The sequence below is a fragment of the Pteropus medius genome, unplaced genomic scaffold (genome assembly GCF_902729225.1).
Source record: "Pteropus medius unplaced genomic scaffold, Ma_sr-lr_union100, whole genome shotgun sequence".
NCBI lineage: Eukaryota > Metazoa > Chordata > Mammalia > Chiroptera > Pteropodidae > Pteropus > Pteropus medius.
This window is the reverse complement of record NW_024340697.1, coordinates 2,289,712-2,316,378: the sequence shown is the minus strand read 5'-3', so window position 1 is coordinate 2,316,378 and position 26,667 is coordinate 2,289,712. Positions and strand designations below refer to the sequence as shown.

The 26,667-nt window shown below is 43.9% G+C and overlaps 1 protein-coding gene across 1 annotated transcript; it reads left to right on the top strand.

Moving 5' to 3' along the window:
* Positions 1–26,657, top strand: PRPS2 (phosphoribosyl pyrophosphate synthetase 2). Its single transcript, XM_039873975.1, has 7 exons — positions 1–202; positions 6,193–6,376; positions 12,052–12,150; positions 12,857–12,981; positions 21,292–21,465; positions 22,249–22,408; positions 24,165–26,657. Exons 1-7 carry the CDS (start codon positions 81–83, stop codon positions 24,255–24,257), a joined length of 957 nt encoding a protein of 318 aa, XP_039729909.1. The 5' UTR covers positions 1–80; the 3' UTR covers positions 24,258–26,657.
* The last annotated feature ends 10 nt before the right edge of the window (positions 26,658–26,667 follow it).

Here is a 26,667-nt window from a genome sequence, read left to right as displayed (position 1 = left end):
GCCGCGTTTTCCCGCTCCAGCTGCCGCCTCCGCTGCCACTGCCGACTCCGTCTCCGCCGCGCACCCCTTAGAGCTCCAGGATGCCCAACATTGTGCTCTTCAGCGGCAGCTCGCACCACGACCTGTCCCAGCGCGTGGCCGACCGGCTGGGCCTGGAGCTGGGCAAGGTGATCACCAAGAAGTTCAGCAACCAGGAGACCAGGTGGGGGCCGCGCAGTGCGGGGGAGGGCGCGGGGCGCGCGACTGCAGTGTAGGGCTGGGCGGGTGCTCCACCTTCCGGGGCGGGCCGGCCACGACGCGGCCTCCGCGCTACCGCCGCGGCGCCCGGGGAAGCCAGGGAGGGCGGCCGCAGCCCGGAAGGGCGACCCGGGGGTGGTCACAGCACCTCGGCTCGCGGTGGGCGCAGCCGGCGGGAATCGCCTGGGTGCAGGGCACGCGGGGAGGGCCGCCCTGGGTGTCTTCGCCCCGGTTTCGCGTGTCTGCCGGGCTGATCTCAAACCCCGCGTGCTCTGTAGGGTTCCGCCCACGCCCCCGGCTGCGCACTGGATTCACCTGCGGCGGTTGAAAATGGTGCTTCCCCGCCCTGCCCCGCGGTGTCCGAGCTCACGGGCTGGGGGAGGTGCGTGGTAAAAGCTCCCAGATGACCAGATGACTCTTCTGAGCAGCCAGGATGCAAACAAACCCCTGGGTTAACCAGAAGGTGTGGCTGTGCAAAGGGTTTAAAGAGCGTGGGAACTGCGCGGCGCACGTGCTGGATTCAGCTGCACTTTCTCTAATTCTTTTGCCTCAAAGATGACGAACTTCCAGCTCCTTCGTAGTTCTGGGATTCTACCGTGTCCAGCAGCCAGGCCATGGCTGGAGTGTAAGTGCCACCGTGTCTCAGTGAGCCACGGGCTCCTTTTTCCACCTGCCCGAATCCTCACAGCTCTTTGACTAATTTCAAGTTGATGTCATTTCTCCCCTTCCTTAAACGTCTAGCACCGTACAGGGTTACTGGTCATTTTTATATTTTTCCCCAAGATCTACTTAAGCATTTCAACAAGTGAGGCATTATTTTGGTGCCAGCTGCACAAAATAAAAGAAACTCCATCCATGCTCCCCACCATTTCAGATTTAACTTGAAATGGATCATAGACCTAAATGTAAAACCTCGAACTACAACTTTCTAGGTGAAAACACGGGAGAAAATCTTGATGACCTTGGGTCAGGCAAAAATTTACTAGATACTGAGGTGTTACACCTGTAGGGAAGGTCGTGGTGGTTGTCCGCTTTTTAGGAGGTGGGAGTACCTTCTTCCAGGTGGGAAATTACAACTACATGGCCTTGGTGGTAATGTAAGTGGAGAAACCTTCGTGACTGAGTACCAGGTGGCATTAATGCCGGGACTCCTTCGGGTAAAGAATTCTTTGCAGAGTTGAATACAGACGTCCACGGGGATGTCACGGGCTCTGGAGAAAGATAGTACAGCTGAGGTTTGAATGTTGCTATATTTTGCCAGTCCTGTTGAAGTTTCAGTAGCTTTAAGAACAGAAGAATGTGATCATGGGTTTTGTTCAGGAGCTGGTGTCATATAAATAAAGGAGACATTTCCAGAGGAAGTGGACTTTGAAAGCAAATGTGGTGTCCTTTCCATGTTATCTGGGTGCAGCCCGATCCTTTGCTGTGGGGGCGACCTGGTTAGTGTAGATCAGAAGCCCCCCAAAAAATCAGTGTTGGATTTCTGCTGAAAGTACTGTACTTTGGGGGTGAAACTCAGACTTTGAAGTATTAAAGCACACTCAATTTTATCTGATTTGAGTGTTTTATAACTACCACTCGATAATTAGAAATCTTGAGGTCTCAAAAATCACTCTACATGAAGTCTCGGAGTTGTTTGTACAGTTACTTTTTTTGTCTTTACTATCTAGACTCTAAAAGATTAACTTCTCGACTTTTCTCTTTCCCACGAACCATGTAGATCCAGAGGGTGATTTTTGCCAACAGTCCGTTCTGTACCAGGTACTGTGCTAGTGGTCCACTTTTTACCGTGTGTGCCTGGGGACCAGAACCAGAACGGCAAAAGGGAGAGAGAAGTGATTCAAATCGTGTAAGAGGCCCCTTCCTGAATCTCTTAACGAACCAGGACCAGAAATCTGATTTGCTATCTCTTGGTCATCACTCCTTCCATTCCCTTTTCTTCAAACACTTCTTAATCGGACACAGCCTCCTGATTTTACCTTCTCAACTCTAAATCATTTCAGATATGAGGGACGTGTCTGCCCCGGCTTTACTGTAGTCCACTGAGATGCCACGATGACGTCCTGTGACGCCACTGATGATGGTATCTGAATGTCTCGTAATATTTTACCCTGGTTTGTTAACCTGCCCCCAGAGTCATTACTCTGCTATAAGACGCAAAGTTCTGGTTATCTCTTGTTGTGTAACAGATCACCCCCAGATACTTCATGGCTTAAAACAGTTATTGTTTTGACTCTCATCTGCAATTTGGGCAGGATTCAGCAGGAAAGGCTTGTTTCTGCCCCATGTGGTGGCACCTGGGGCAATCAACTGGGGCTGGAGGATCCACTCTTAAGATGGCTTACTCACGGGGCTGGCAAGTTGCTATCAGCTTTGGCCTGGGAGCTCAGTTAGCTCAGTACCTCTCCATGGGGCTGCTTGAGCTTCCTCCTCACAGCATGGGAGCTGGGTGCCAAGCTCCAACAGTCCAAAGGACAGGAATTGGGAGCTACCAGTTTATTAAGGCTTGGGCCCCGAAGTTGGCACATCATCACTTCTGTCACATTCTATTGTCAAGCACGGAGTCCTCCCAGGTCCAAAAGAGAATCTTCTTGATGGGAAAAGTGTTAGAGTCTGTGGCCATGTTTAAGTTACCACGTCCATTCATCATTGACTCAGATAAACACATCAGCCTTATTTCGAGATCAGTAAAGATCCTTTATCTGAACAGCAAGTGGATGCTGTCTCTGGCCCCAGTTTTCAAAAGTCCTAGAGTAAAGATCACTCATGATCATCTTTATGAGTAAAAGCAGGAATAGCTTTGGGGGGAAAGTTGCCATGGTAATGGTATTTTCTGTCCTGCCCTGGGCTGCTAGTCATATGGGGATTGAGGTTCCTAAGGAAAAAGAGGCTGCAAAGAGGCTGAAATTTTGGTATAAAAAGCCATCACACTAGAAGATGCCAGATAGTGAATGTTTTAGGTTTTGCAGGCCCCCATCTCTGAAGTCCATCATGGGTCAATGCGTTTCTTTGTGGAGGCTCTGGGGGAAAAAATCTTGTCCTTTCCCACCTTTTAGCGGGCACCCCCATCCCTTGGCTCTCAGCCCGTCCTTCCATGTTCAAAGCCAGCAACGTAGCATCTCTCTGACCTCTTCTGTCTCCTTCCATTTTTAAGGAGCCTTGTGATTATATTGGTCAACTAGAACAATCCAGGATAATCGCCTTTAAGGTCAGCTGATAAATAACTTCATTCCATCTGCCGCCTTGCTTCCTCTTTGCCACGTAAACTAACATTCAAAGGTTCGAGAGATTAGGGCATAGACGTCTTCGGGAGGCCGTTCTGCCTACCACATCATTCTCAGCTCACGGGCTTAGATTGTCAACCCTCGAGCTATTTAGTGTTGTGATTTCCAAATTGACTTCATCCCGCAGTTGATGTAATGTTCACAAAGAAATTACATTTTAGCTCCTTCGTACTCGAGATAGGAAGGAATACATAGAATTCTGTGTGTCCCTCTCACCCCGAGTTTGACATTGTACTGTTTTCATCCACAGCCGAGCACATGCAAGAATATGACCCACTATTACCAGAACTCGTTTTCGGATCGTATCAACTTGAGACACTTTATTTTGTCTTCTAATTATTCTACTTGAAGTTGGATAGAAGTTTCTGTTGACTCAGATAAGCTACTATATGGTATCCCAAATGTCACTTGTTTAAATTTTCTTTAGAAATAATATGTTCTTTTAATAAAACAATGCCATTGGGTATAATTGGCTTCTGATAGCAGAAGAAAGGATAGAGGTAATTATGTGCCTCATTTGTAATTTTAAAAAGAAGATTCAATGGCTTGCTTCTTTGGATATGCCTTTCATTTGCAGTCAGTTCTGTAAGGTCATAGACGCATTCCTAAAAGTCACCACGCTTTGCAAAATCATGCGGCAGGGCTTATGGGAAAAATGCAGTTAGGGGCACGGCACTCAAAATCTTCCTCGGTGACATATTTGAAAAAAAGATGGAAATGTGATAAAAATGGTAAAACACTTGTACACGTATTACATGTTTAGAAAAAGACGTAAATACTACGATAAATACGATGCTTCCCACCGAGAAAGACCTGCAGCTTTCTTGTCGATGCGGGTCTCAGAAGGGTTGCAGCTCTTGCATTCTTGTGAGGAGGTAGAAGGAGGGCCATCTGAAACGGTGCTGAAAGTTGTGACACAAGACGTGGATGGGTGTGGTTGTCCTTGTGACGGTGTATGCGTTTGCAGTATTTTTTCGGGGCTCCCTTTAGCTGGGTGCAGTGCAGCCCTCTGTATTCTCAGGAGGAGAGTTCATGGGAAAGCAGGTGCAAAATTCCTGTTAGGCTCAAATCATTTCTAACGATCATTGGAGCAAATTTCCCTTTTCAAAACAAGCATTATAGCAGAGCTGATGGTGGGTGTCCTTGGTTCTCGGGCGGTGCTCTGTGGAGGACCTGCCTGGGCACAGGGCACTGTTTTGCTTTCCTTGCCCTGGAAGACACCTGCCAGCGATGGGCAGGCTCACTCACAGGTTCAACACTCAAAATTCTATACCCCAAATATAGAAATTTTTCAATGTGCAGTTAGGAGAGACTTCTGAAGCTCTTGTTTACTCTTTTTTTTTAAGCTACTGGAGGATGACAGTCAGCAAAACATGAAAGTACACCAAGAAAGGGTACAGAAAGTGGGAAATGGAGTGTGGGAGAGGGGTGGTGGAAACCCCCGGGGCCAGCTGGGCAGGGCAGAAAGGGCCTCGGTCAGACCCGTGCAGGAGGATGGAGTGGAGTCTGCACTTCAGGTCCCTGACCTCGTGGGATTGAGATCGTTAGCTCAGCGTTTAGGCTGGAATTTGTATTCAGTACTGAAAAACTGAACACATCAAAAGGTAGGATAACTTTCTCCAGGAAAACACCTCCCATCCCCCCCACCCCCCAAAAAGTTCTGCTTAAAGGGAAATACTATAAACTTTGCTTTAAGTTCACTGTGGGCTCAGCCCTGAACAGCATTTACATAGTTAAAATGCAGCTCATTTGGTTGAGTCATGATCTGTATTGGGACGATGGCCGATGGCCGGATGAGGTGGGGAGGCTGCAGGCGGTGTAGGTGAATGGGACGGGAAGGAAATAGTTAAATCCTCATCTTCATAGTTAGGAGTCAACACATGATGCCTGGAAATGAGAAATCAAGATGAAGCAAATACAAACACATTAGCTAGAGACTCGAAGATCTATATCAAAAAACTATCAAGAATCGAAATTGGTTGCCTCTGGGCTGTCTGTCATAAGCCTTACAGAATGCTTTGAATTTTTCGATTACTGTGTACATGTAACTTGAATCAAAATGAAAAACCAAACATATTTAGCAGAAAAGAGTTAACATAGCAAGACTGAGACAAATTTCTAAAGAACGTACAAGATCGCGTCACATGTGAAAAAGTCCTGGTTGCAAGGTGGCCCTCGGCTGGCCTCTGGGAACTTAGCTTTTGCAAGGGTCCCTCCGTTCTCTGATAGAAATGGCTCACGGCTAAACTGTACGAACAGTGCAGTTAATGCTGAATACCTGGGCGTCTGGAATTTTGGTACGTGCCAGGCAGAGGGTGCCTACGCCACCAACCCCCCAATAAACCCCCCTGGGCATTGAGTCTCTAATGAGCTTCCTTGGCAGACAGCAAGCACTTCACGTGTGTTGTCACAGCTCGTCGCGGGGGGGAATTAAGCTCAACCTATGACTCGACTGGGGTCGACTTGCGGACGCTTGTGTCTGTTTCCCTGGATTTCATTCACCCTGTGTGGCTTTTCCCTTTGCTCTGTATTCTTTCACCATAATAAGTCATAGTCATGAGCACAACCGTGTGCCGAGTCCTGGCAGATCATCCACCCTGGGGGTGCTCTTGGGGACCCCCATGACACAAATATGCTTTCCCATGAGTGGATGACGTTTCTCCTTTTGTAGCGTTGAGATTGGCGAAAGCGTGAGAGGGGAAGATGTCTATATCATCCAGAGCGGCTGTGGCGAGATCAATGACAACCTGATGGAGCTTCTCATTATGATCAACGCCTGCAAGATCGCGTCGTCGTCCAGGGTGACCGCAGTGATCCCGTGTTTTCCATACGCCCGACAAGACAAAAAGGACAAGGTACGAGAGCTGTGTCCTCTTGAAGGAACCTGCTCTGGGTTAACGTCTACATTTCTTTTTCCCTCACATTTTACCTCAATATCTGGAAAATGTTTGCCTTCTGTTTTAGTGATGGAGGAACTATGTTTTCTCACCTTGGCTTTTTCAAAGGTTTGTCTTTGAAGCAGCCATCGCGTTCATACTTACGGATACAGAAACATTCAGCATACTTTTGCAGGTATTGAAATACCACAGTAGCCCTTGTGAAATTGTCGTGTGTCTGTGGTGGTGGACAGGACTAAATAGCCACCCGCACACCCGGCCGCTCAGCACCCAGAACTGGGGGAGTTGGAATCGGATCTCGGATCGCTGGGCTGTCTCAATGCCAGTATCCGGGCTGTGAGATAGTGCCCGTTTGGCAAAACGTTACCATGAGCGGAAACTTGGTAAAGGACACAAGGGATCTCGGCATCTGCAGTTGTCTCAAAATGAAAAGTTGAATTTTCCAAACAGACCATTATCTCTTTTTAACCTTTCAGGGAGAATGAAGCTAATATTGTGGAATTATTCTTTTTAGCAACACTAGCACTAGAGAAGCTCTGTGAGTTTTTAGAAGAAATTGAGGAAGATGTGGTCTTTGCCTTCAGGAAAAACCAGGGAAGTTGGAGTGTGAGGGGAGCTTTAACGGGGATTGTGTTCGTTTGGTAGGGCCGCCCTAACGTGGGGCTGGTCTGATGGGAGCTTTACCCCTTTTCCCATTGACAGACGTGTAGACAGGTTTGTTTGCCATTTGGGGCCATTCGTGTCCTCTGTGCTGTGTGTCTCTTGGGAACAACGTGGTAGCTGCTTTTCATTTTTATCTCGGTCAGAAGATTCCACGACTTTCTGAATTTAGCTGCAGCTGAAAGAAATAAGATTTTCAGCAGCAGCAGCACAGAAGCAAGGATGTGGTAACAGTTGAGGCTGCACACACAGCAGCCGAGGGAATCCTGAGTTCACGAGTTGAGTGGCTTATTAGAGAAACCGGTAGGAAAGACGGAATAGTGGAAGGCTGTGTCAGTTGCCTATGGCTGCCATACTAAATGGCCACAGACTGGGTGGCTTAAAACAAGAGAGAGATTCTCTGCCACTTCCAAGGCCAGAAGTGGGAACTCAAGGTGCGGTAGGCCACGCTGGTCCAGAGGCTCTAGGGGAGGGTCCTTCCTGGCCTGTCCCAGCTTCTGGTAGCTGCTGTGTCCCTTGGCTTGAGGCCACATCCCTCCAACCTCTGCTTTTATCTTCACTTGGCTTTCTCCTCTCTGTCAAATCTCCCTCTGTGAGGGAGCAGGTGGCAGCGCCTCCCTTTCAGAATCCTTAGTCACATCTGCAAAGACTCTCTTTCCAAATAAGGTAACAGTTACCCAGATTCTAAGGATTTAGACCTGATGCCTTTGGGGGCCGCCATTCAGCCCACTCTGGGGGACCTTAAGTGGATATTTGAAGGACGGTTCAAGCTTTGAGATAGTGTCATTATTATATATCATTTATCATCCAAGCCAGGACGCTTGAGAGTTTGGAAGGGGCTCTATGAATAATTATAGTAGGAAACAAGTGTCCACCCCGGCCGTCTCGGGAGAATCTGACACATGGTCCCCTTTTATAGACCTCTGGCTTTGAGACTCACCTTGGACGTGGCCAGACACGTAGGTTATTCTGGCACCGTTTCTGACACGTCTCTGTAATCAACGTGGCTTGTATTATAATAAGGAGAGAAGTGGTTTCATTCTTTCACCAAACTGGTCGAAAGAGAAGTGTAAAACTTGGCCTATCGTCTCAGGTATGCCTTTGGATTTTTCAAATGGCCGGTAATAGCTGTTGGTAATTTTTCTAACCATCCATTTCTTTCCTTAGATCTAATGGAATGGCTTTGTATTGGGAAACTGTCGAAGTGAGGGTAACGAGATTTAGTACGAACATAAGCGATGACCTGAGCCTGTGAGCAGACTTCATTTACCCGGGAGGGTGAGCGATGAGGGGACCCAGAGTGATGGGGGGGGACTCTCCCATCTTTGGCGTCACTTAGGTAGGCCAAAGGCCATGTAGTGTTTGAATGCGATGGGAAGTCATGGGCCACTCTCACTCTCTGGGCTCAGAGAGAATATTCTCCTCCTCGGACACAGGAGAAGCCCTGGGCAGCCCTCCGAGACTTTCTCTTGTCTTTTCCCTCCCATAGGATGTTATCGTCTGTAACTTCTAAGACGAAGAAGTTCCAGGTAACTGATCTACTTAGAGTTACCTGCAAAGCCCAGAAAAAGCTGGAGGCTTTAACCATATTCAAAGCTTGGTTCATTCTTTTTTAATCTCACTACTTTTTAAGCAAGCCCTGTACATCTTTACAGTTTTATTTTTGGTTTTATTTATAAATGCAAGAATTCAGAGACAAGTTCTGCCAGTGAAGCAATGGTTTCATAAATTTGACACATCAGCACAATGTAATGCTACCATGGAAAATGAAGATGACATAGTACCGATTCTAAAAGGCATGGTCCAGCCTGCTCGGAGCTTTGGGGTTCCACCTTTGGAATCAGGTGGACTCATTTGAATTTCAGTGCCATGATTTACTCAATTTATCCTTTTTAAAAGTAACAAACTCTTTGCATCTTTAGGGTCCTCATTCGTCAATTAAGAATAATATTTGCTGCTATTTATAAACTGCTTAGCAGACTTTTTCCAAAACAAGCCAGGTGTCAAATTTTTTAGGCTTTGCAGACCACTAGATAGAGACAGATGGCTCAACTCCGCCATTTTGGCATGAAAGCAGCCATATATCATATGTAAATGAAAGGGTGTCGCTGTGTTCCAGTAAAACTTAATTTATGAGCATTGAAATATGAATCTCCTATACTTTTCAAATGTCACAATATATTGTTTTTCTTTTGTTTTTCAACCACTTAAAAATGTAAAAACTATTCTTAGCTCACAGGTTGTATGAAAACAGACTACAGGCTGGGCTTGGCCCAGGGGCCCCAGTTTGCTGACGCCTGCTGTAGTGGACACTCAATAATTGCTAGTTTCCTTTCCCAGTAAAAACAATATGACGTGGGCATGGCTGGAAATAATTACTTCGGAGGCAATAAAGGACTTCTAGCTTTTCTCAAAACTATTTTCATGGTTGTGTTCTCTTTTCAATGATAAAATTGTTTCTTTTTATTAACTGAAAAATTGAGGACAGTTGCCCCGACACAAATTTCTGCAATCTTGAACTTTTTCAAAGTTATCAAATCGAAGCTTTTAGCAGGGTGGCATCTGATACATTGAATAAGATCTGAAGTAGCTGGAGAGTCTTTGTCATGATTGAGCTGGCTCACAAAACTCAGGACCTTATCCATTTTTCATTAGGGGAGTCAAACATTTCGTTTTCGATTACTGTATCTTGAACTCTCCCTTTGTTGAAATGGCATACTAATTTTCCTCTTTATTGGCTGTAAAGTCAGTTAACGCGTAAATCATTTCTTCCTGCAAGATTCAGTTGAGCATTGAGCTAAATTATGAACCACAGCGCGAAAACCAAATTTGTAAACAAGGTTTGAAGAAAGTATGAATTTAGAAGTTAAACTCCTGTGGTTTGCATCTCAGAAGTACGAAATGCTCGATGCCACAGAGAGATGAATGGAGGAATCTTTGCTGGTTTTAAAATTAGAGGAAGAGCCCCAAATTGACTAGCGTTATGAGTCAGATTCTATTACAAAGATGTCCCAGTGGTCAGTTTGTTCTTTTAATTATCCCGGAATTTTGTTAAACTAAATAATTCTCACAGTCAGTGAGGCTAATGATGAAGCCTTGGAAATTTGGTGATATGGAGATTCTATTATGAAATACTTCTCAAAGAACTATTGTATGCAAGGTACAGGGCTGTATGGTGTAGATGATGCGAAAAATCTCCAAAACCCATTCTTTGTGTTTGAGGGCCGCATCGTTCAGTTGTGAACCTCCGTACATCTAATATTTTCTCACGTCAGTCTTTCAGCAGGTGGTCCCAAATGGTGGGGGCCAAATGCTCAGCCAGTGCTGTGTCCCTTTAGAAGGGACAGATCATTTTTTTCTGAAGTTCTCAGTGCCATAAAGTCGGGAGATTTGCACTAGATCTGGAGGTTCGAACGCATTGGCTCAGCAGAGACAGTGCGGGATGGAGGCGAGGCAGGTGTGTGGGTGTAGACAGCACCCGAAGTGCCCTCCAGAAGAGGGAGAGCAGGGTGGGGACAGACTGCAGGGAGGACCAGCTCTCAGTAGCTTGGAGCCAGTCTGGCGGCCGGATGGGGGGGTGGCTTTTTATCCCAAAGGCAGCGTGGACCAGAACAAGGGAGTAAACAAAACATGGGCGATGACGTGTAGTTAGTTGAGAAGGCTGAAAAATTCAAAAAAATGAGAAGAATATTTCTCTATAATTTCAGTATAGTAACATCTGCTCTTACCATTTTGAGGTGTTTCCTCTCATTCTTTGTTGAAAAAATGTGTATACTTGTACATTTAAATATTTATATTATTTTAAAGTAATATGTTTCTTTTTTTAAAATGGTGGATTAGAGAAAATACAATCTGTTAACACGGTGATGTAATTCCTTTCTGTGTGTGTTTACACGAATACTGGGTATGTGTGTTTAATAGGAATCATTGATTTTTTTATACTCTTTTGAATGAAATCTCTTTTCAGCTTTATTGAGATACAAATGATATAAAACGTGTAAATTTGCATGAAATCTTTTAAGCTTAATATTTTTTGTGGCTGCTATATAGGATGACTGTTTTGGACAGAGTTATCATCCATCATTTATGATGTGTAAGCTCTATGGAGAAGTTTTGTCACTTTAAGGGGGATACACAGTAAATCACGATGCATCTGTTTCTCTTAATATCAAGTTATGCATCACCTTAAGGTGTACTTTTTTCGATCCGGTTTTTGTTTAGTTTGTAACAGCGTTAGCTTCCAGCTTCGGTACATTCTTCTTTAAGAGCAGGCCTTGCCCTTCAGGGCCGAGCAGGATGTGTCCTTCCCGCTCCCCCCGCCCCCCCCACACCCAGCGTTCCTTTACACTCTCCCCTGGACCACTGCCTATAGCCGCCCTGGACTTCGCTCACTTCCTGGATGTGATCTCTCAGCCTGGGTGAGGTCACACGTGCTGTTCCTTTCTGGAACACCGGTCTCCCCACCTCTGCTAGCCTCACCTTAAAAGCAGTTTTCTCAGGGGGGGCCTCTGACAACCAGCCCTTTTGAACTTGATGTCTTTCATGCTATTTCTCATTCTAGCTCGTGCCCGCCCTCTTCCCCTTCCCCACCCATACCTATTCTTCTACACATTTGTCATGATTTGAACTATAGAAATTATGATACTACATGTATATAGTTTAATTACTTGCTTCTTTGAGATTTGTTCTCTATACCCAGTGTCAGGCACATTGTCTTGCAATAGTGAATAGAAAATGTGAATAGTAAATATTTGGTGAGTAAAATGGAGTGGATATTTTTGTTATAGCACGTCATTTTCATTATTAATTAATCTTTAAATTGAGATTATTAGCATTAACTAATAAAAATTATTCATGTTAATTTTCTTTATTAACATGTTACAGATCAGCTGTGATTTCTCTGCTATACATCTTGGAAGAATCTAAAGGTATCCATCTCCTCCTGATATAAAATCCATGTCTTTATTTTTTAGAGCCGTGCTCCGATCTCTGCGAAACTTGTGGCCAATATGCTCTCAGTCGCAGGGGCAGATCACATTATCACCATGGACCTGCATGCCTCTCAGATCCAGGTGCTGGCATTTTCTTTTCTTGCCCTTGTTGTGATTGGGGGCTTAATACACGTGGTTGAATCCTAACCGGTTAAGTTAAATAATTTCCAAAGGAGGTAACGTTATTCGTGTTTGAGTTTGTATGTGGCAACTCTCTTGGCTTTTCCATTTTTACTGAACTTGGAAATATAATTGAACATGCTTTCTCCTGGCTGCACCACCACCCGGCCTCCAGTCAGTTTTGAAGGACTGAGAATGGCTTCGTGGTTGTAAACTCTCTTAATTCCATCTCAACTTCTGGAAACTAATTAAAATGGCAGAGTCGTATGCTTTTTACCTTCTTCATAACTTAGTTCTTCATCTATAAAGCAGGCCAAATTATCCTGCGCCCACTTGGTGATATAATGAATGTGAACTATTTGGCTTGTTAATCAGGTGCTTAAGAAACAACAAACCTCTTCTCCCCACTGCCTTGCAAAGCCATTCTCTATTCATTAAGATATAGACAATCCTAAGGTAGTAGGACGTGTCCCCACAGATAGCAGATGGGGCTGGAATATGCTTCCTGAACGTATTTCTTTTGATTGAATTCTATTAAAATTAAGAAAAGGGAGTCTGTCGAGAAGGCTGCTTTGGAATAAAAAATTCAAATTTTATTTAATGAAAGATGATCTTTTAAAAACCCCTGCAGTGTGACACTGACTCCACCCCCCCCCCGCCCCCTTAGGGATTCTTTGACATTCCCGTGGATAATTTGTACGCGGAGCCCGCAGTCTTGCAGTGGATCCGGGAGAACATTGCTGAGTGGAGAAACTGTATCATCGTTTCCCCCGATGCAGGGGGAGCCAAAAGGTACGGCACAGGCCACACCAGGCACGTTTCTGCATTTGCTGATTGCTTTTTTTCTTGTCCTGCGTAGTAGATAAGGAAGCATGTTTTAAATTACTTAATACTCTGTTTTGCAAATGAACAAGTAGGTACAGGCTTCACCTCCAGAGCAGGGAGCTGTCATCTTTGTCGACATTTCATCAGTCGTGAAAGGAAGAAAAAAAAACAAACGTGTATTTTTTTTCAGCAAAGAATATGTTTTATTTGAGTTTTTTAAGTTCTTTTTTTTTTTCTGATTATAAAAGCAATCACCTAATTGGAAAATAAGGCTTTTAATTAACAACACGATTCACCACGCTGGTCCTTCCTACTACAAACACTTGAGAATGGGAGCCCAAATAGAACACAATCTTATAAAAATAAATGTGTGTCCATGGAGCACCAAGAAAAAAAAAGGAGCTCTCTGGAGTCAAGAAATAAAGAAGGGCTGGAAGCCATGCTCAGGTGGCCTGGGGCGATCAGGTGCGAGATCCGGGGACCTCCAGAGAGAGAGGGCATGAAAGGGCGACCTCTCCCCTGCAGCCCAGGAGGGAGGACAGGTTTCACCCAGGCTTTTGGATGGGGGGGGGAAAATAGGCATCCGTAAGAAATGGAACCGAAGGCCTATGCCACGTGTTGATGGCCGGGGCATATGCACTCTCCCCACGTAGGGGTGATGCGGGGACCCCTACGGGGAGAAAATCCACATGAAAATTGGTCCCCGGCTGCAGAGCCACGGCAGAGAAAGAATTCACAAGCCCAGGTTGCTCGGTAAGCTCCCTCCGCTGAACGTGACCTCATGCCTGCCGATCTGGGTTAGAAAGCCGAGAGGGTGCAGCCTACCCGGAGTCACCATCTGCAGGTCACTGGGCAGCAGCCAGCCAGCACGTGGGAGTGACAGAACAGTTACTAGCAGAAACTGAGCTGGCACTAACAGCATCAGAGTGCAGGCACGCTGAACGGCATAACGATACTGAGCAGCGAATCTGGAGGGCTTTGCAGAGACTCAGGAGATTATGAGCAATCGGTACGGTGTCCAGAACCAGGGACGTAGGTGGTAGAATGCTGATGTGATGCAGAGTGCTCTACTGCAGGCTGAGACTTGGAGACTCAGAGCGACTTTGTGCAACTGTACAGCTGCTATCTGGGAAGGGAAAAAGTGGAATGGAGTTTTAATGCCCAGGTCGGGGCTTCCACAGAAAGGGAGAGGTAAAGAGACCTTGTCTGCCCAGTGAGAAAGCAAGGAAGCTCGTAAATGTGCCCTGACAGGCCAGGAGGACCACCAGGCTTCGGGACATCTTTAAAATGCAAATGCCTGGCTCTCATTTGGCTCCCTCATCCACCTTGCAATTTACTTGGCAACTTAAGTCACACAGTGGAATCTTTATTTAATGGCGAATCCACTGGCCTGATCTAAGGTTAGAGGTGAAAAAAGTGGGCCAAGGGGTACACAAACTCGTTATTAATAACAGCTTTATTGAGAGAAAATTCACATACCTACAATTGGTCCGTTTCAAGTGCACAGTTCAGTGGTTTTCAGTATATTCACAGATTTGTGCATCCATCACCTAATTCCAGACCCTTTTTTCATCACCCCAGAAGGACACCTCTGTGTATTAGCAGTCACTCCAATTCCCTCTCTTTCCAGCCCCTGGCAACCACTCACTATTTGCTGTCTCTATGGAACCGCCTCCGTGGACATTTCACATAAACGGTATCATCCAATATGTGGCTTATGCGTCTGCCCTATCTCTTTGGTTTTAGAACCAGAAAAAGTTTCTTTGGAGCTAATAAGCCAAAAGAATAATAGATTCCGCAGATTTTTGTAGCCTTGCTTTTCACGTGCCAACCTCATTTTTTTTTTTTAGAATCTGAAAACATATTCTCTTAGAAAACATTCAAACAGGGTAGCATCCCCCACTTCCTTGAGAGGCCTCCTCTTTCTGGTGTCAGACTTAACGTTATTCAAACATACATCTCCCTTTACATTTCACACAAGCGGTAACATGGCGTATATACTCTTTCACCGTGCTTTTATTAAAACTTAATTTGCTCCATTGTTTTTTACAGCTGGATAATATTCCATTGTATGTGTATGGCATGGTTCCTTTAATCAGTTTCCCGTTCTCACTTCGAGGTACTGTTTGTCTACGCATGCGTTGCTTAACGACAGGCATATGTTCTGAGAAATGTGTCATTAGGTGATTTTGTCATTGTGTAAACATCATAGAGTGCACTTACACAAACCTAGATGGCATAGCCTGCTACACACCCAGGTACAGCCTTTTGCTCCTGGGCTACAAGTCCGTACAGCATGTCACTGTCCTGAATACTGTAAACAATTGTAACACAATGGTAAATGTTTGTGTATCCAAGCGTATCTAAACAGAAAAGGTATAGTAAAAATACAGTATAAGAGTATAAAAGTGTACCTTGTACACTTACCATGAATGGAGCTTGCAGGACTGAAAGTTGCTCTGGGTGAGTCAGTGTGAATGCGAAGGTCTTAGACACAGTTGTACACACTACTGTAGACCACGGGACACTTAAATTTATTTACAATTTTTTTTCTTTGATAATAAATTAACCTTAGCTTACTATAATTTCTTTTGATAAACGTTATTTTTTTAACTTCTCAACTCTTGTAATAACACTTAGCTTAAACACATACAGGTTCTCTGGAACACCTCCCAAAGGGCCCGCCTGAGGCTCTTCTTGAGGAGGTATCACTTTTCAGAGAGATGTCCATGGCGTTTTGCTTGGTTTTTTTTTCATCATAGATTTGTTTGTAAGGGATAATATATACCATGAGTATTCCTGTCTGTTAATGAACACCTTTCAGTGTGGGGGTTCATGTTTTCAAATTTTAAGGAGTTTGTTGAAGTCTGCAAAAGCTTCTGCTAAACCCTTCATTGCGAATTTTCTTAGGGTTTCCTGTTAGGGGACCACCGTCGTATATTCGGTCCATCGTTGGCTGAGACGTCGTCACGCAGTACGTGACTGCCCTCTTAAACACAGTCCTGCAGCATTGCACTGGCTTTTACGTTTTGTATACGTGTGCAAATAGGATGCGTCCCTAGAAGCGCAATGGCAGAGTCCGAGGGCAGGAGCCATTTTGGTTTTTATGGACAGTGCCAAAATTTGGTCTTTCCGAGAAGATAGACCAGTTGACATGCCCATCAAGTGTGGAAGCCAGTGACTCTCTACACAGGCTTGTCCGCATAGCGAGTTATCAGACCTGTTTTACCTTACAAATCAGATAAGTGGTCTTTGGTATCTCTTCCTGTTATCCAGTTACCTGGATAAGGTCACATGCCCTTTCCAGCATGTTTATTATTCATGAGGCTCTCCTTGCCTTTTGCCCGTTCTGTTGGCCGGAGGCCTTTTCTTCTGGATTATTAGGGGCTCTGCACAGGCAAGAAGTCACGTCTTTGTTTTGTGTCTTTATGGGGAGGGGACAAATATTTCTCCAAGTTTTCATGTCTTCCCTTTGTATAGTTTTCTTCTCTTCACATTACAGCTTTGTTTATGAAGTAAGTATTCACCCTCTCAACAATTTTCTTCTCCCATGATTTTGTTTAATTTTAAGGGTCGCCCTTTTATTATGTTCCAATTTTCTTTGACTTGAAAATTGTTTTTGGAATAAAGACTGAAATAAGAATCCAACTCTGACCGCCCCCTGCCAGCTATCTAGTTGTTCCAAAACTATCAGATAACACATCTCTCCCCTACTGACATGAAACGCCATATTTTATGATATACTAGGTTCCCCTGTCTGTCATCTGCTTTAAAAAAATGCAGAGTCAACACGTTTCGGATTTTTCGCCACCTCCTTTTCCTTTTCCCAAAGTTTCTGCTATGCCTGGAGTAAGCCGTTCCCCCCAACTGACACAACAGCCGCTCAGGTGACACGTGCTATGTGCAGTTGATGTTATCTGGCTTTTTTACATGATACAAAAAGCCGTATTTCACCTAAGAAAAATTATCAGACAAATTGGCACTTGTTGCCTTAGAAAAACCTTAGAGGTTTGACTCGTTTCTGGTGAAACAACGAACAAACAAACAAAACCAATATTGCCACAAGAGGTCAGTCTTGGATCGTCTTTGACCATTGATTGGGTTGACAGCTAAGAAAAAATAAACCTTAGAAGGAAGCGCCTGCCACTGTTAAGATAGTCGATATTAACCAAAACTGGTATGGGAAGTTGGTGAAACTAAGTAGTCGAGATTTAACTTTTATCGTGTTTTATTTTGGGAAGAATATGAACATGGATCCAGAAGAAATGGAAACCAAACTATTTTTCTTCTAGTTTTTTTCCGATTAACATTTCTCTGTGGTACATTGTCTCGTCATTTGTTAGGTTTATATATTAAGTCTCAGTTACACGTGCAAAAGAAGAGTTGTAGGCTGTTCAGGAATAAGAATGTTCTAGCAACCCAAGGGGCTTTTGGCAGGGGTGTTTTCCTTTATCTCTGGCTTCTTACATTAACATCGAGTACATGAAGTGGCTAGGGCTCCCCACTCATGTCCCATGCCAAACCCCCTGCCGCCGGCCATATAGTCCGGCCATATAGTTCAGCTTCGTTCCCACCCCGGTCTCTGGGTCCCCCCGCTGGTTCGCTTGCACACAGGCTGGGAGCGCGGGATCACCTGGCAGAGGTGTGAATACTGGTTGCGCTTGGATTTCAGATTTCACTGGCTTAGACCATGGGCCACAATGGCTAGGTCATGGATCAGGGCCCTGCCATGCTGAGGTCTTCTCAGTCCTTTCAAATAAACCCCAAAATGTAATATATGCGCACGTCGTATATAAGGTGTTCAGGAGTCTCTTCTTGGGAATACCTGTCTTGTTTTCTGAGAAACTAACTTTCCTTAGTCGGAGTTTAAATGACTTATCTTTTACGTATACGTTTTAAGGTGTTTATGGGACAAAATTTTTGTCAGCACTCAAATGAATTTTTTTTGCTCAATTAAATCCTTAAGTTAGGAAACCGGTGGTAAACAGATTTAGAAACAAAGGGTGTGGGCTAGTGAACTGGGTTTCCTTTGAAGCGGAAGGGTTTTTTTTTTTAAGGGTGGGAAGAATGCAGACCTCATTATAATAACGCTTCATTTCCTCCAGGACTTCGGAGATCCGAAATCGGTGTCTTCTCTTGTCTAATCCAGTCGTCTTTGTCTTGAACCGGAAACTTTAGTCCTTTTTCCATTATGATTACTGCCACGCTTCGATTCATGCCCACCATCTTTTGTGCTTGAAAACTGTTGTCCAGTGTAGTTTTTTTCTTCTCCGCAATTAGACATGATTATCGTGGTTTTATACAGCCAACATTTCTTTAGGCGTGTCCACATATTGACTGATATCTTTGCTTACCTACCTCCACCCCCTGCCACGTCTCAATGTATCTGTTGTTTTCCTTTTCCTTCAGTTATATTCTTTAGAATTTCCTTAAGTGGTTGTATAAGGAAGTGACTTCTTGCGTGATGCAGTTTGGTGGAAGATATCTTTATTTTGCCCTCATGATCGAAAGGCAGCTTTGCTGGCTGTAGAGTCCTAGACCGTTTCATGTGTGTTAGCTGTTTTTTTCACATTTTCGATCACTTTTTGTCTCTCAGATCGCATTCCAGACATTGTCTTCATCTCTATCTTCTCATTTACTCTCACATGCTCTTTAAACATGCTCGGGTGTGTGGAATCGCTACTAAGTTTTTAATTTCAAATATAGTGTTTTTTATTTCTCGAAACTCTATTCTTAAGTCTCGATTCGTTATTCTTTATATAGTCTTTTTTGTTCCTATCCAAGTTTCTGTTTCTTTAAAAACATAGAAAACAATCATTTTTTATTCTTTCTTGGCTAATGCCAGTGTCTGACATTTTGCCATTACGGCCCAGTTATTTCTGGTGGCTCTCACTTTGGATGCCTTGCTTTCCTGGTGGTTTTGTGACTCTTCTGTGGCACCCTCCTCCTCTTAGAATTTTATCATAAGAGAATTGGCATTTGTTGTCGCCAGTTCCCTTGGAGCACTGCCTCAAAGTATAACTTCGAGTTAAATTCTCCACTTGAAGGTTTTCATCATACGCAGCATGGGGATTTGGATGAACCACCTCCAGGAGTATGAGAGAACTAGCTCCTCCATGTAGCATGGAGTTTGAGACACACGCATCCTGCCTGTCCTCGCCTGGGCTGCAGGTATATTTTTCACTCATTCTGAAGGCATAACTTCAGCCTCCCTGTGTTTCACAGGCCGTCTCCCACTCTGCTCGGGTCTCAGCTGGGCCCTCGGCTTTCTCATTTCCATATCTGCTATCAAACATGCTCAGCATCATTCATGGCTCCATAGGACTCCTGAGGGCAAGATCTCAGCTGCGTGCCAGCTTCCCAGGGGAACCTACCATTACATTCTCAGCCTCTCAAGATTCCTTTGAGCCTTCCAGCTCCATGATGCATTTATGAAGACATTTCCCTTTGTAATCTAGCATTGTGACTGTTTCTGTTTCCATCGGGAAGGGTGACTTAGTCTGCCACAGTGCCGAAATGCAAGTCTCAAATGCCATCTGGAAACGGAGATTTTTCTACATGGAATAAAGGTGGCCTTGCCTTAGGTCTCATTTTCATTCATGTCCCTGGTAATTCCAACGTAGAAAAAAACATTAGGATCTGAAAGAAAGGTGGCGTTGGTCTTTGATCAAGTTGGAAGCTGCTAAAGTACTGGCCAAATAAGTTACACGCGGAGTTACTACATGACCCAGGAATTCTCGCACTTTCGACCCCTAGGGATGTCCCCAAAAGACTCGAAAACGGGGACTCAAACAGATTGTTGTATGGCAGGGTTCACTGCAGCGCTGTTCGTAATAGCCAAAAGGTGGAAACGACGCAGCTGTCTATCAGCACACAAATGGATAGACAGGATCCAGTGTGTACTTACAATGGAATATTATTCATCCATAAAAACGAATAAAATACTGACACACGCTACAACATGGATGAACCTGGTAACCATCATGCTAAGTGAACAAAGCCAGACACAAAAGGCCACATGTCGTATGATTCCATTCGTATGAAAAGTTCAACATAGGTAAATCCATAGAGATGAAGTAGCTTCACGATCAGGTCTCCAGGGGCTGGGGAAGGGGGAGTGGGGAGTGACTTAACGGGGACAGGGTTGCCTTCCGGGGTGATGGAAATGTCTGGGAATTAGAGGTGGTGGTTGCACAATGTGATGTGTACACTTGATGCCACTGAATCGTGTACTTTAAAATAATTAAGATGATAAATTCTATTTTATATGTATTTTACCACAATTTAAAAATACTGGTCAGAAACAGGCAAGGGGAGCCAGGGGTACGGACTCTTGCCTGCCCGCTCCCCCCATCAAGCACCCATGCAGTGCCATTCCTGGTTCCCATCTGAAGATGATGCAATGAATAGGACCAGGACTTAGAAAACATACAGGGGTCTTGTTCGCCATTCACTGCACACTGAATCGGAGTGCGCGAGTGTGTGTGTTGGTCCCTCAATAATAACTTTTCAATTGAATTGCATAATGGTAGATATTGTAAAAACTTGTAGGGGGTTTGGGGGACTGGGTGAAAAAGCTGAAGGGTTTAAGAAGTACAAATCTATAGTTATTAAAAAAAAAAAAACCTGGAAGAGGAAAATCTCAACTTCACATCACTTCGTATCTGTGGCATTATTCTGTGGTAAGTTTTCATCATCAAAGCACACTTTTCAAGGGAAAAATCCAAAACGTCCTGGGCTCTCTGACAGGCCAGGCCTGCCACCTCCTCTTTCTGTAGCCAGCCCAGCCCTTTCTGAGCTGATGGCTTTTGGGTACTCACCAGACAGAGACCAGAGCGACTGGACTCATGGTTTACAGTCTCTGGAGGCCTCAAGCTTAGCGGAGCCCATTTTCGTAAGCCTCCGTGTTGTGTGGACATGTTAACTTTGTCCTCTCTAGCTGCACCACTAACAACTACGCAAATAGTCATTTCTGAGGAACTTCCTTTAAGTCGTGTCCACGATTTTAAAAACTACCACACAACACTAACAAATTGAAAATCAGTTTCTTACCCAGTAGTTTTGTCCAGAGATCACGGCGCCCCGATGATATTCATTAGCAGCTGCCATCAATGGCAGGACAATATCGCTGGCATATTCCTCCCCGTGTTTGCCCCAGTGAGAGCTGCTGCTGCTTTCATCATGTCGAATGTGGTTGGTTACCACAGTCCTAAAATACAACTTTAAAGAATGAGATTTTATCGGTGGTGGTTAAGATGTCCTTCTGCGTCTGCACAGGGTCACGTCGATTGCCGACAGGTTGAATGTGGAGTTTGCCTTGATTCACAAAGAGAGGAAGAAAGCGAATGAAGTGGACCGGATGGTCCTGGTGGGCGACGTGAATAACCGCGTGGCCATCCTCGTGGACGACATGGCCGACACCTGTGGCACAATCTGCCACGCTGCGGACAAGTACGAGGGATGGTTTGGGGAAGTGTTAGCATATCTCATTAAGAAGGGAAAAACATCAGCATTTTAAGATCGGGCCTCTTTTTCCGAAGTATTGCCGTTTGCTTAGCAGTGGCGCTTTAGACCAAAGGAAGTCTTAGGCTGATTTATTTTTAATTGGTAGGAAGAAAACCATGGTCCTTTATGGCCTGGTTTTCATTGTCAAAGTTGAGCTTGCGGTCTGTTTCATCAGGAGTCTGAGAAGGTGCAGCCCCTGAACTGAGCACAGGAGGAAAGAGCCACCCTCGGCCTTCAGGCCAGACTTTCCAGGCAGTACAAGACAAAGAATGTAAAATCTCTTGGTGGTTTTTTTTCTTTTTTTTTATATTATATGTCGATGATGTATGTCGATGACGATATTCTGGCTCTTTTGGTTTCAACCAGTGGTTCTCAACCAAGGGCACTTTTGCTACCTGGGGGACATTTGACAATGCCTGGAGGCATTTTTGATTGTCACACTGAGGGGAGGGAGGCATTGCTAGCGAGTGGAGACCAGGGGCTCTGCACGCCGAAGAGTTCCTCCGGGCCCAACGCAGAGGTTGATAATCCCGGATTTTATGACATACGAAGTATGTTGCCAGCTCATAATCTAAAGATCCTCTAGGTTTTCGACTAGTACATGTGAACAAAATTGGTTTCATGTTTTCCTTTATGGAATACACTTTTTGCTTTTTAAATTCATACTAAGGGGAGACTGTTTCAACAATATTCATATACACTTAATTTCTTTTGTCTTCTGTTTTATAGGCTGCTCTCAGCCGGAGCAACCAAAGTGTATGCTATCCTTACCCATGGAATCTTCTCTGGGCCAGCCATTTCCAGAATAAACAATGCCGCCTTCGAGGCTGTTGTCGTCACCAACACAATTCCACAAGAGGAGAAAATGAATCACTGCTCCAAGATCCAGGTACTGTCTACACTGCAGGCCGAACCAAGCAGTGAGGGACCTAGCTCAGATCCCCAAAAATAGCATCGAGTCTTCTGTGTGTGACTACTAAGGCAGATGTCGGCAGAAGTTGCAGCTGCTCGTACTTGAGGTTATAATTCATTTAGATCTCTGAGAAAGGCTGGGGCGGGCAGAAGTCTAAGTTAGAAATAGTAAGTGAATAAAACCACAATAGAAAACCGGTAAGAACCAGGCTGTGCTAAAGCTAAACAGAATTACCATATGACCCAACAGATCTACCTCTAGGTATATACCCCAGAATTTGAAAACAAGTGTTCAAATAAAAACTCATACACTTGTCTGTAGCAGCCCTATTCACAGTGGTAGCCAAGAGGTTTCTAACTGTCCATCAACAGATGAATGGGCAACCAAAATATTCTCTATCTGTACAATGGAATATCAGTCATTCAGCCTAAAAAGAGGAATTCTGACACGTGCTACAGCATGGATAAACCTCGAAAACATGCTCAGTGAAAGAAGCCAGCTGGCCACAAAAGAACATATTTATTGTTTGATCCCACTTATCTGAGGAACCTAGACTAAGCACTCAAATTCATAGAGACAAAGTAAATGGAGGTTGCCACAGGCTCAGGGAGGAGGGATGGGGAGTTAGTGTTTAATGGGGACACGGTTTCTGTTTGGGGTGATGAAAAAGGTTTGGAAACAGATAATAGTGATAGTTACACAACATTGGACATGTCATTAATGCCACCGAATTGTACACTTAAAATGGTTAAAATGGTAATTTTTATGTTGTGTATATTTCACCATAATAAAAAAAAAATGGAGATAAAAAAAGCAGCAGCAGGCTATGCTGAGGGTCCTCCGAGCTTTGTTCCTTCTTGCCCCTCCTGACTTGGGAGGCCACCAGAGAGCTGGTGATGACCGCTTTACACCGACTGGCCTGAAATAGATCGAAAGGGTCCGAGTCCTCATTTTGCCTCTGACGCCGTGAACCTCGGCAATTCGTTTCATTGCTAGAAGCCCCCATTCCATCCTGAAGGTGGGTCAAAGTGGATCTTCGAATCCATCAGAGAACGAAGCAGTTCATTTGGCATGAAGAGATATGTTTAGAAATGGTCAAAATAGCTCTGCCTTACATTTTCATGCCTGATTAGCAGTTGTCGAGAGTCAGCAGACTACGGCCCAATCCGGCCCACCATCTGCTTCTGTAAATAAAGCTTTATTGGAACACAGCCATGCCCATTTATTTTTATGTATTATCTATTAGCTGTTCTCACACTACAACATCTCAGTTGAGTCTGGCCTACAAAACAAAGTTAGAATGTTCATAGCTGGGCTCTTAAATGACAGTCACTGCATTTTCTGAAACCAAAAGAGAGAAAACCTTCGACGTAATGGTCGAATAAAATTAACTTAGAAACGAGCGCCCCGCTTGAAACTAATATCAATCAATAAATAAACAAAACAAGTGCCCCAAGAAAAGGATGTCTCTGGTTAACAGTGGCCTTGAAAAGCCTTTGGGTACCTGCGTTGAAAATCTCGCTTCCAGAATCCTCTAGGGGTTTGGTTTCACAGGGCCTAATTTGAAGGTAGACCCAAAGCATCTGTCCTCTCCAGAGAAGTAGCTATGGGAAGTCTTGACAGTCGTACATCTTACAGCTGGAGAAATTGTAGGGTTTCTGGCTTTCGTGTTTTTAATGAAATGTGACTGAGATGCCTTCCTTTCCTCTCGCCTCTTCTTTTTGGTGTTTAGGTCATTGACATTTCGATGATCTTGGCTGAGGCGATCCGAAGGACCCACAACGGTGAATCTGTCTCTTACCTGTTCAGCCACGTCCCGCTATAAATGCACACGATAGGAGTGTGGAGCGAGCCTGCTAGCATCTGAGTAGTATGCGTTTATCTGATTTTTAAGCTTTAGGACTTAGCAATTAGAACGCAAAAGCATCAGATCTTTATATGTTCCAAAATCCGTTGTTTTCCCCTTCTAAAGCTCCAGACCGTTATTATTTCCAGTTTGGGAGGAAGGTGGCAGTTATTTGACCTGTGAACTGTCATAAATGAGAAATATTTTTGTCATCTTGACTTGTTCTGATAGGGGACCTTTTCTTTTATTCTGTCAGTGTTTTACGGCCATAGCTTTATAATTCCGTTGTGGAAGTTCATAGTTTATATTTAGGGTTGCCAAAGGTGACTTTAGGATAAAGCTTTCTATGTAGATATATAACAATAATGCCTATGGACGTTTGGGTAAAACCCTGTACAGTATGAGCCCTTAAACTGTAAGAAAACCTTAGAAAAATGTATAATACCGTGGATTTCGAATTTATTTTATTTTTTTAGTAACTGGGTTCCAAATAAACCATTTCGGTTTTTGTGCTTAATCTGGACCAAATTTTATATAGTTTAAGATGGCCACTGACACATTTTTGGGTAAACATTAGACATACCACAGGCTATGTAGTTCAGTATCTTTTTTTATTACCACTTCTGAAAAGCATCTCATAACTATCGCCTACCTGAAACGTCACGTTCTAAAATTTCCAAAATTATGTGCAGCGATAGATCTGATCTAGAAACCATTTTGAGATAGTGTCTGCTCTCACTGACACATTAATGCTCGCCTCTGTCCATCCCAGGTGGACAGTCCTTTGGGTACCTCTTGTCCTTTTAGGTCACATTTTTTTAGCTCTAGCTTTTACTTTGCCTTTTTTCCAATAATTTCACGTGGTAGATTTCCACCAAAACAAAACTCCTCTAAGTCCCCTCAGGTTTACTAATCTGAGCGTAATTTCGCTTTCGATGTAAACACAAAAGTGAATTTTTGTGAGTGACCCCGAATGCATATTTAAACATCATCTTAATAGTTTTGATTTAATGTTCTTTTGCCTTTTTAAATCAAAAGTACCAAGTCTTCTAGCTAAAGTTGTTACTTGAAAAATGTGGGTAAGAAAGGCCTGTGAAAAAGTACAGATAAGTAAACATTAGTTATTCCTTTAAGATCCTATTCAAATAGGGGCCCGAGGAGTGACTCTGGAGGGGGAGATGGCTCTCTCCGCGAGATGGCCCTTGATGACATCCTCCAAAGTGAGGTGTCCCCCGACTGCGGCAGAAGGCAAGCCTTACACATTGGTGGGCAACCTACTGAATTCTCCAGCCCCGAAAGAAGAGAATTTGCCTGCATTAAATAACAAACAACAGTCTCTCCCTTCTGCCAAATCTCAAAACTTGAGAATAAATTCCTTAATCTAAATTCTGCAAGTGGAAAAATAAAATCTTTTTAAGTCATTAACAAGTATAACCATCTTTAAGGTTTCAAACTTCCCTACGGCAAGTTTGAATCGAAGTTAAAAAGTATCATTTTAGTGGTTGCAGAAATGAGCATTTAGTTAGACCTTAAAATGGTTTTTGAGGAAAAATATTGTAACCTGGTAAAGCCAGCTGTGCCATAGGGATTGACTATATTTAGAAAGAGTTAACTTGAGATATGTAAAGAGCTTATTTAGATGCCGTTTACTTTTAATTTTTGATAAATGAGTGATATCTCTATTTCTTACAATTTTTGTGCATAGGGAAATGAAATGTAGTTAGGAACAAGCAAACAGTTTGGCATACAAGTGTAGACATGCTGACATGACTAAAACCAGTCCATTTAAAAGTAATCATTTCAATTAAGATTTAGAGTAAAATAGCTAGTTTAAAAATAATCTGAAGGTAAAAGAAAAATCTTTATTGTCATTCTCTGAATTAAGAACTGATTGATGATCGTTATTGAGCACCGCTTTTGTGTTTAAAAGTACTTCTAATACATTGATTAGACTTCGCCATGCACAGTGGCAGTATAGACCTTAGCTGTTGGGTGATTTCAGTTCGACAAAGATGAGGAAGATGGCTTCCAGGCAGCCTCTTCCCAGAACTCGAGCTTCCCTTGCTGATATGGAAACATTTAAGTGAAACTGTTGAATATATATTGGTCCCGTCCAGCTCTGCTGAATGGAGGCAGACTCGGCATGCATCTGGCCAAAAGGGGAGCCAGAGCAATGTGAATACACCAGAGTCACTCGGCCTCCAACTTAATCCACTTACAGATATTCAGATTATAACTGTCCTTTGTCGGGTGGGATGTCAACTAGATTCAGCACTATATTATTTGCAGTGCTTGTATTGGCTTAGAACATAGGATTTTAAGATCTTCCAACACTGTACTAAAACATTTCAATAAAATCATACTGCTTCTTTCAAAGTTTTTATCATCA

Excerpts from the sequence above, each read along its gene's own strand:
- PRPS2 (XM_039873975.1), top strand. The coding sequence starts at position 81 with ATGCCCAACATTGTGCTCTTCAGCGGCAGCTCGCACCACGACCTGTCC. Across the intron at positions 6,377-12,051 it reads GACAAGACAAAAAGGACAAG|AGCCGTGCTCCGATCTCTGC; the intron begins GTACGAGAGCTG and ends TTTATTTTTTAG. Across the intron at positions 22,409-24,164 it reads ATCACTGCTCCAAGATCCAG|GTCATTGACATTTCGATGAT; the intron begins GTACTGTCTACA and ends TTTGGTGTTTAG.